The 10,207-nt window shown below is 47.8% G+C and overlaps 1 protein-coding gene across 1 annotated transcript; it reads left to right on the top strand.

The window, feature by feature from the left end:
- Positions 1 to 4,596: 4,596 nt before the first annotated feature.
- On the top strand, positions 4,597 to 5,639 carry HCAR1 (hydroxycarboxylic acid receptor 1). Its single transcript, XM_054441853.1, is given in 3 exon segments — positions 4,597 to 5,511; positions 5,513 to 5,614; positions 5,616 to 5,639. Coding segments are annotated over 3 exon segments (1,041 nt in total).
- The last annotated feature ends 4,568 nt before the right edge of the window (positions 5,640 to 10,207 follow it).

Raw genomic sequence — 10,207 nt, 5'->3', positions numbered from 1 at the left:
CAGTCTGTGGGCCAGGCTGGAGTGCAGTGGTGCAATCTTGGCTCACTGCAACCTCCACCTCCTGGGTTCAAGCGATTCTTGTGACTCGGCCTCTGGAATAGCTGGGACTACAGGCATGCACAACCATGACTGGCTAATTTTTTTTTTTTTTTTTGAGAAAAAGTCTCACTCTCATCCCCTAGGCTGGAGTGTGATGGCGCTATCTCGGCTCACTGCAACCTCCGCCTCCGGGTTCAAGCGATTCTCCTGCCTCAGCCCCCCAAGTAGCTAAGATTACAGGCACCTGCCACCACACCCGGCTAGTTTTGGTATTTTTAGTAGAGACAGGGTTTCACCATGTTGGCCAGGCTGGTCTCAAACTCCTGACCTCAGGTGATCCACCCACCTCCACCTCCCAAAGTGCTGGGATTACAGGAGTGAGCCACCACTCCCGGCCACGATCGGCTAATTTTTGTAGTTTTACTAGAGTTGGGGTTTCACTATGTCGGCCAGGCTGGTCTCGAACTCCTGACCTCAAGTGATCTGCCTCCCAAAGTGCTGGGATTACAGGCATGAGCCTAGATAGATCTAAATTTGGTGCAAAAAGGAATAGGGCACCACAGCATGATCTTGAGCAGGAAGTCCAAGAAGAGAGAGACAGCATCTTCTTGAAGCCCTGGGGTAGAATAAAATCAGATTTTATGTGAAAAACCAGTAGACTTTTTGGGCAGGTGCAGTGGCTCACGCCTGTAATCCCAGCACTTTGAGAGGCCGAGCAGGCAGATCGCTTGAACCCAGGAGTTCAGGACCAGCCTGACCAGTATGGTGAAACCTCGTCTCTACAAAATATACAAAAATTAGCCAGGCATGGTGGCACGTGCCTGTGGTCCCAGCAACTTGTGAGGCTGAGGTGGGAGGATCGCTTGAGCCTGGGAAGCACAGGTTGAAAGGAGCTACATTTGTGCCACTGCACTCCAGCCTTAGCGACAGAGCCAGACTGTCTCAAAACATACAAACCAAAAAAACCAGTAGACTTTCAGAGGAATAGATGCCATTTTTTTCTTCCTTAATCCTCTGCCTTCCAGCTAATTCTACAGCCACAAAAAGAAAAAAAAAAAAAGAGAGAAGAAGGTGATTTGACAAGACAAAGGATTTAGAAAAGAAAGGCAGGTGTTAGTCATGTGGAAAAAAAAGGAAGTATTTGTGTTTACAAGAATCCTGACAGTATCTGAGAATGTAGAATGAAGAATATTTTCCATTTGTTAAAAAATCCAGGCTAAGCATGTGAAGTACTCAGAGTTACCCCTCTGACCTCATCTTGGGGTGTTTCAGCCTACCATGGTTACCCCTGTTAGTTGACATCCTATCACAGAATCACAAAGGCCCACAGAGTGAAAGTGGTTACAATGAGCTCTCATGAAACGTTGGAGTTAGGCTTGGCACGGTGGCTTGCACCTGTAATGCCAGTACTTTTGAGAGGTCAAGGTGGGTGGATCACTTGAGCCCATGAGTTTGAGACCTGGACAACATGACAAAACCCAGTCTCTACAAAAAATACAAGAATTAGCTGGGTATGGTAGCATGTGCCTGTAGTCCCAGCCACTCAGGAGGCTAAGGTGAGAGGATGGCTTGAGCCTGGGAGGTTGAGGCTACAGTGAGCCAAGACAGAGCCACTGCACTCCAGCCTCAACAACAGAGCCAGACTCTGTCTCAAAAAAAAAAAAAGAAAGAAAGAAAGAGAGGGAAGGAGGGAGAGAGAGAGAAAGAGAGAGAGAAAGAGAGAGAAAGAAAGGAGGAAAGAAAGAAAGAAAGAAAGAAAGAAAGAAAGGAAAGGAAGAAAGAAAAGAAAGAAAGAAAGAAAGGTAGGAGTTAGTCATCCAGGCCAAGAGTATGAAGTTTGTCTTCAAAGAACTCCTGAATTTGTGGGGAACTAAATATAGACGTTTGATGAACACGTTTATTTATTAGAGGTTATGAGACTAGCGAGTAGGGTGGAAGAGGACAGTGGCAGGAAAATCATACTGGAAAGGTAGGTTGGGAACCAACTGTGAAGGACCTTGTACGTCAATCCAAGGAATGTGACCTTCAACCTAGAGCAGAGGTGACAAACTCAAAATCCCACAGAGACTAGGCTGGCCAATGAGGAAAGCCAACCAGATGTAAGCAATAGGGAGTGGTGGGGACTGCGGCAAACAGTAAAGCTCATTCTCTGACTACAGGGACTCATTCTCTGTCTCTACTCTGTCTACTCTAAGCTCCAGCTGATTGTTTCCACGTGGGAGTGTCAGTCCAGTGTGGCCAGATCTTCCAGTGTTCTAAGAGACAACAGAAATCCAGGATTTTATAGGACGGCACCAGGTTTTAAAAACATATCGGCCAAGCCAGGCTAGTTTTTAAACCAGATATGGTCCACAGGGCATCATTCTAGCGCCTTGGCAGACTGAAGGGAGCTAGTGAAGATTTTTAAGTGAAAAAAGGTATATGATAGTATCTGTGCTTTAGAAAAATCAGATTGTTGTGTAGAAGATGACTTACAGGAAATAGATGAGAGGAAGGGAAACCAGTTAGGAAACTGTTTCAACAGTTCAGGTGGGAAGTGACTGCGGTCTGTGCTAGGGCAAGGCAGGGGAGAATGTGGGTGGACAGATTTGGAGTCCAGCATTCAGTGGGAAGAATTTAGCTTCAGTGTGCATCTAGAAGACAGACACATTCTTTCAATGCACCCCCTCTTTTCCGCCCCATTTTTTTTTTTTTTTTTTTTTGAGACAGAGTTTCTTTCTGTCGCCCAGGCTGGAGTGCATTGGCACGATCTCGGCTCACTGCAACCTCCACCTCCCGGGTTCAAGTGATTCTCCGGCCTCAGCCTCCTGAGTAACTGGGATTACAGACACGTGCCACAACACCTGACTGATTTTTGTATATTTTTAGTAGAGATAGGGTTTCACCATGTTGGCAAGGCTGGTCTCGAACTCCTGACCTCAAGTCATCCACCTGCCTTGGCCTCCCGAAGTGCTGGGATTATAGATGTGAGCCACCGCGACTGGCCTCCACACCATTTTCTTTCTTTCTTTCTTTTTTCTTTTTCTTTCTTTCTTTTTTTTTTTTTTTTTTTGAGATGGAGTCTCGCTCTGTCACCCAGGCTGGAGTGCAGTGGCGCAATCTCGGCTCCCTGCAAGCTCCGCCTCCTGGGTTCATGCCAATTCTCCTGCCTCAGCCTCCCGAGTAGCTGTGACTACAGGCGCCCGCCATCACGCCTGGCTCATTTTTTGTATTTTTAGTAGAGTCGGGGTTTCACCGTGTTATCCAGGATGGTCTCGATCTCCTGACCCGGTGATCTGCCCGCCTCGGCCTCCCAAAGTGCTTCGATTACAGGCGTGAGCCACCGTGCCTGGCCCCCACCCCATTTTCTAAACTGGAAGCTGAAAGGCACAGGGCAGATTAATCATCCTTAAAGCCAAAGGACAGGAAATTTTAGCAAAGACTCCAATTTTTTGTGCGGTCTAATGTTACTCATGATTGCTTTAGAGATGGACTCCTTAATCAACTCCTCCAATCCTCTTCCACCCCCAGGGGGCAGTTTTAATTGATGGGCTCAGCACATAATTGAAATTAAAAACGTACATCTCGTGGTGTTAGGCTCATTCAAGCAGCCAATGGAAACTCAGGGCCAAATCTTTCTAAGAGTTCTAGGCTCTGCTTCCCAGCAGAGGGGGAAACCGGCTCCCAAAGAGGCCGTTTTGTGGAGACAGACATATGAGAAGTGGGCTTCGGATCTATTTCATGGTCTTGGTGGTTGTGCAACTGGACACTTCGGTTCATGGAAGGATGCAAAGGGCAGGGAGGTGGGAATAGAGCGGGGGAAAGGTGACTCCCGTCAAAGAATTTTTCTAACATCCATCAAGTATCGTGATTAGAACTTTTTTCTCCGCAGACTCCTCCAATTTTTGAGCGCGGTATTTTTGGGCACAGGAAATGGCCCGGAGGAGCTGCAGAGCAAAGCCTCCCCTCTCTGGCACCGCATGGGAGTGCCCCGTGGGATGAGGGAGAGGACAAGGCAGTCAGGCAAAGGTTAGGGGAGGAAAGCAAAGGCAGGGGCCCAGAACCACTCCAGGAAATGTTTGGATTTCTCCACCAGGAGGGAGGACAAACAAGCTTTTTTCTTGCCTTCTGGGCAGCTTTGTGTGCTCTCCAGCACGGAGTCCGAGGAGGAACAGCGAAGCTGAAAATAAAAATTATTCTGGCGCTGGACCCAATCGCTCCTCTACGGCTTCAATCTCATCGGACCCCCCCACCCTACCGCCTCTCAGAAATGACCACTTTTGTAAAATTGCATGCATTTCCAAGCTTCATCCGGCTCCAGGCTTGGCCTCTCCCAGAGGCAGGCGGCTTGTGAGACGGGCTCCAGAGAAAGGACCTTCCTGGATCTCTCGTTTCCTGGCTGAAGTTTCTCTTCTCGCTGCTGCGGCAGCATCCAATCCACACACACAGGACCCGCATCCTGGGTGATGAAGTCAGACACGCAGCAGCTGGGTGAGTGCTAACGCTCAGATAACCATCTGTACCATCGTGGGGACTCCCTGGGCCGCTCGGCACCCAGACACTTGCTCTGTCCCCGCCATGTACAACGGGTCGTGCTGCCGCATCGAGGGGGACACCATCTCCCAGGTGATGCCGCCGCTGCTCATTGTGGCCTTTGTGCTGGGCGCACTAGGCAATGGGGTCGCCCTGTGTGGTTTCTGCTTCCACATGAAGACCTGGAAGCCCAGCACTGTTTACCTTTTCAACTTGGCCGTGGCTGATTTCCTCCTTATGATCTGCCTGCCTTTTCGGACAGACTATTACCTCAGACGTAGACACTGGGCTTTTGGGGACATTCCCTGCCGAGTGGGGCTCTTCACGTTGGCCATGAACAGGGCCGGGAGCATCGTGTTCCTTACGGTGGTGGCTGTGGACAGGTATTTCAAAGTGGTCCACCCCCACCACGCGGTGAACACTATCTCCACCCGGACGGCGGCTGGCATCGTCTGCACCCTGTGGACCCTGGTCATCCTGGGAACACTGTATCTTTTGCTGGAGAACCATCTCTGTGTGCAAGAGACGGCCGTCTCCTGTGAGAGCTTCATCATGGAGTCGGCCAATGGCTGGCATGACATCATGTTCCAGCTGGAGTTCTTTCTGCCCCTCGGCATCATCTTATTTTGCTCCTTCAAGATTGTTTGGAGCCTGAGGCAGAGGCAGCAGCTGGCCAGACAGGCTCGGATGAAGAAGGCGACCCGGTTCATCATGGTGGTGACCATTGTGTTCGTCACGTGCTATCTGCCCAGCGTGTCCGCTAGACTCTATTTCCTCTGGACGGTGCCGTCCAGCGCCTGCGATCCCTCTGTCCACGTGGCCCTGCACATCACCCTCAGCTTCACCTACATGAACAGCATGCTGGATCCCCTGGTGTATTATTTTTCAAGCCCCTCGTTTCCCAAATTCTACAACAAACTCAAAATCTGCAGTCTGAAACCCAAGCAGCCAGGACACTCAAAAAACACAAAGGCCAGAAGAGATGCCAATTTCGAACCTCGGTCACGGGAGTGGCATCAGTGTGACAAATAGTTTCCAAAGCCAGTCTGATGGGCAGTGGGATCCCCCACGTTGTTGAGTGGCACTGAACAAGCAGACCAACAACACTGAGGAAGATAGAGTGGTGATTTAGAATTAACTCGTGCTAAGGGGTTGGGGGCTTTGAAAATGCCACCCTCCTTATTGCAAGACGGCTTCACGTACATGAACTGCATCCTTCTCATTCTGTCGGAAATGAAATTCACACAACTATACCTTTTGGGGAGGTTCCAGTTGATTGAAGTGAGTTGGCTGCATTTTCTTATCTGATCACAATGGCAGGGGACAGAATGTGCATGGAGTGGAGCATGTGTGTGTTGGGAGGGGGGTTAGGAACTGCACAGCCCCTGTGTAATTTTCGTTGTTTGTTTTTGTTTTGAGACAGAGTCTCGCTCTGTCTCCCAGGCTGGAATCAAGTGGCACAGTCTCGGCTTACTGCAACCTCCGCCTCCCGGGTTCACGCAATTCTCCTGCCTCAGCCTCCCGAGTAGCTGGCATTAGAGGTGCCAGCCACCACACCCGGCTGATTTTTGTATTTTTAGTACAGACAGAGTTTTGCCATGTTGGCCAGGCTGGTCTCGAGCTCCTGACCTCAGGTGATCCGCCTGCCTTGGCCTCCCAAAGTGGTGGGATCACAGGCGTGAGCCACTGCGCCCGGCCTCCCCTGTGTCATTTTAAATGGCTAAGTAAATGGGTATATGTGTTTAGATGGGGCATGTTCTCTGTCTTAGGGGGTAGGGGGCAGTTAGCAGCATTTCCTATCCTCTGACCTTAAATCATTCCTTATCTCAGAAAATAGAAACCAGGCTAAGTCAATCAATACTTTATTTCAGGCCGAATGAGGCTCTTTAGATCGGGATGTATTGATCTATCAATTTTCATCTTTACATTTCTTTGTACATCTGTACATTTTGTCCAAATGTACATCTGTACGTCTGTCATCGTTGTGACTTCCCAGTAGCCCAAGAAGAACAACAACAAAACAATCTGCTCTGACCTCTTCTTCAAATCTTTGTATTTCAAAGAAGGTGCTGAGGGATCTGTTTCCTTGCCCTGGCTTCTCCAGTGGGATGTGCTGAGTCCAATACAATTGCTTTTGACGACTTGTCATGTGACTGTGAATTGAAATTATTCATTTACTTATTCTCCAAGTATTTACTGAATTCATATTTGGTGGCAGGCACTATACTGTGTAATTTTTAGTGGAGGGTCATTAGTCAACTCTTAAGTGACAGTAAAGTTTTTTGGGGGGTGGGGGCAGAGAAGTTAAGAGCTTTCATCCTTTCATGGAATATAGTTTCTAGACCGATTCTGTGTGAACATCAGGGTTGTCCTCTTATTGCAAGACTCCCTCATACACATGAGTTTCCCAAATGTGTACCTGGACCCCTCGAAACAGAGGACTCTATGAAATGACAAGCTGCCCCTGCCCTGAATTAGGGGGAAACATTCCAGGCCAACTCTAGCTCCTTTCTCAAGCTACAAAGTGGTGAACGTGGTTCTCAACTCCTTATACTCTCTCAAATGCCCAGGATACTCTACCCACTACCCACTTAAGAACCTTGCCAACTTCTGGGGGCTGGGCATGGTGGCTCACGCCTGTGATCCCAGCACTTTGGGAGACTGAGGCGGGCGGATCACCTGAGGTCAGGAGCTCTAGACCAGCCTGACCAACATGGAGAAATCTCGTCTCTACTAAAAATACAAAATTATCCTGGTGTGATGGCGCATGCCTATAATCCCAGCTATTCGGGAGGCTGAGGCAGGAGAATCTCTTGAACCCAGGAGGTGGAGGTTGCGGTGAGGTGACATCGCGCCATTGCACTCTAGACTGGGCCACAGGAGTGAAACGGCGTCTCAAAAAAAAAAAAAAAGAACTTTGCCAACTTCTAGTTCTTTGGCCTCAAAACACCCCTCTAGGCTGTCCCTATTACTCCTTTTTTCAGAGGCACTGCGCAGCCTGGTGATGAAAAGTACGAGCTATAGAGCATTAGATGCATCTAAGCTTGAATCTCAGCTCAAGCATTTACTAGGCCTGTGATCTTAGGGCAGCTTGTGTTTTTAGACACTGAGTCTCGCTCTGTTGCCCAGGCTGGAGTGCAGTGGCATGATCATAGCTCACTGCAGCCTCAAACTCCTGAGCTCAAGTGTTCCTCCCACCTCAGCCTTCTGAATAGCTGGGAGTACAGGCATGAGCCACCACACTCAGCTAATTTTTAAATTTTTTTATAGAGACGAGGTCTCACTCACTGTGTTGCCCAAGCTGGTCTCAAACTCCTGGCTTCAAGCAATCCTCCCACCTTGGCCTCCCAAAGTATTGCGATTGCCAGCATGAGCCACTGCTCTCAGCCTGGCATGCATATATATATATATATATATATATATATATATATTTTTTTTTTTTTTTTTTTTTTTTTTTTTGAGACGGGGTCTCGCTCTGTCGCCCAGGCTGGAGTACAGTGGCCCAATCTCAGCTCACTGCAAGCTCTGCCTCCTGGGTCCACGCCATTCTTCTGCCTCAGCCTCCCGAGTAGCTGGGACTACAGGCGCCCACGCCCGGCTAATTTTTTGTATTTTTAGTACAGATGGGGTTTCACTGTGTTAGCCGGGATGGTCTTGATCTCCTGACTTGTGATCTGCCTGCCTCGGCTTCCCAAAGTGCTTGGATTACAGGTGTAAGCCACCGCACCCCGCCCAGCCTGGCAGATTTTATTTAACCATTTGTAGCTTCATTTTCCTCGTCTGTTAAACAGGGATACTGTAATACAACCTCAGTGTGTCATTGGGCAGTTTAAATGAATGTACATTCCTGAGGCGTCAGAACTTTGTTCACTGTTATATATCCAATGCCTAGAAGAGGACCTGCACATAGTAGGTGCTCAGTAAATGTTTGTTGAATGAATGAATGATTAAGTGCATGTAAAGCATTAAGCATAGCGCCTGGCAGTAAGTGCTCAATATTATGACTTCTTATATTAACACGTTTTACACATAAAGAAATGGAGGCAAGAAAGCAATTTCCTTTGGGGTTTAGAGCGCTTAAGTTGTTGCTCTGTTATCATGTCTGAATTCCCCGCCCCTCAGTTACCTGGAAGAGTAAAGGCAAGAATTCTTACCAGCATTAGAGTCATATATCCTCCTGATAGGAATCTGCAAAAACACACACTTCTGCTTTTAGTTCTATTCTTAGAATTCTCTCCTGGGCTGTTGCTCCTTTGTTCCTTCGTCATAATAAAAATGGATTCTGAAAGCAAATCTGTGTCCTGTGTGTGACTCTAGGTCAAAGGACCCCTAGGATTTTGCCCTCCAAGGAAAAAAAGCTAAAATATCTAGAACTGCATGGCAGGCAGGCAGGCAGAGGTTCTCACCCAAAAAACAGCAAGCACAAACAAAAAGAAAAAAATCCAAACTGAAATACAGTCTTGATTCTAAATTTGCTTCCCTTTTTACGTTCGCAGAATGTGACGAAAAATACATCTTAGCAAGAAGTTTCTTTGGATATTGTAAAGAAGTGGAGTATAGCTTTGTTGACAACACTTTGTTTAAAACTATCTGAAACAGGAAAATGATTGATTTAGAGGAAAATGTGTTCTCCCTCTCTCTCTCTCTCTCTCTTTTTTTTTTTTTTTGGTGAGACGGGGTCTCACTGTGTTGCCCAGGCTGGAGTGCAGTGGTGTGATCATGGCTCAGTGCAACCTCGACTTCCGGGCTCAAGCGATCCTCCCACCGCAGCCTCCCTAGTAGCTGGGGCCACAGGTACAGTCCACTATGTCCGGCTAATTTTTCTGTAATTTTTGTAGAGATGGGGTCTCATTATGTTGCCCAGGCTCGTCTCAAACTCCTGGGTTCAAGTGATCCTTCCTCCTTGTTCCTCCTTTTAGAGTCTTTCAGGAAAAGTCACATGAAAGCTGGAAAAGCTATAAGTCTATTGGGATGATGTGGAAAAAACAAGAGGTGTCTTTTATTCGTGCTAACCATGGTAAAGCTTTCAGTTTTGGTCTATTCTCGGAATGGATTTCCTTACCCTTTATTAAAATCAAAATGTTTAAGATGGCATCTGAAGGTTACTAGAGTGCAGCAGCTCCTTGGAGGGGATTAGAACTCTGGGGCACAAGGGCTTGAGCCAGTTGTTCTCAAGGTAGGGACTTGGCCGCACTGTGAGGCATGGTCTCTACCCGTTGGCTTCCCAGGCCTTCTGATTCACAGAGGTTTCTAATACGATTCAAGAAAGACTCCATCATCACAACGAGTGCATAAATGGCTTCAAGATCAGCGACCTACTTTGCAGGCCCCAGTGAAAAATGAAAATGTGGGGTCCCTTGTTCAAAAGGTGTTAATGGCTGAGCGAGGTGGCTCATGCCTGTAATTCCAGAGCTTTGGGAGGTCGAGGCGGGAGGATCACTTGAGGCCAAGAGTTTGACACCACTCTGGCCAACATGGTGAGACTCCATCTCTACAAACATTTGAAAAATTAGCCAGGCGTGGTGGTGCATGACTGTAGTCCTAGCTACTTGAGAGGCTGAGGTGAGAGGATCCCTTGAGACCAAGAAGTAGAGGCTTCAGTGAGCTATGATCATGCCACTAAATTAAAAAAAAATTTTTTTTGAGACGGAGTCTC

Source organism: Pongo pygmaeus, chromosome 10 (genome assembly GCF_028885625.2).
Source record: "Pongo pygmaeus isolate AG05252 chromosome 10, NHGRI_mPonPyg2-v2.0_pri, whole genome shotgun sequence".
NCBI lineage: Eukaryota > Metazoa > Chordata > Mammalia > Primates > Hominidae > Pongo > Pongo pygmaeus.
This window is presented reverse-complemented; position numbering and strand designations above follow the sequence as displayed.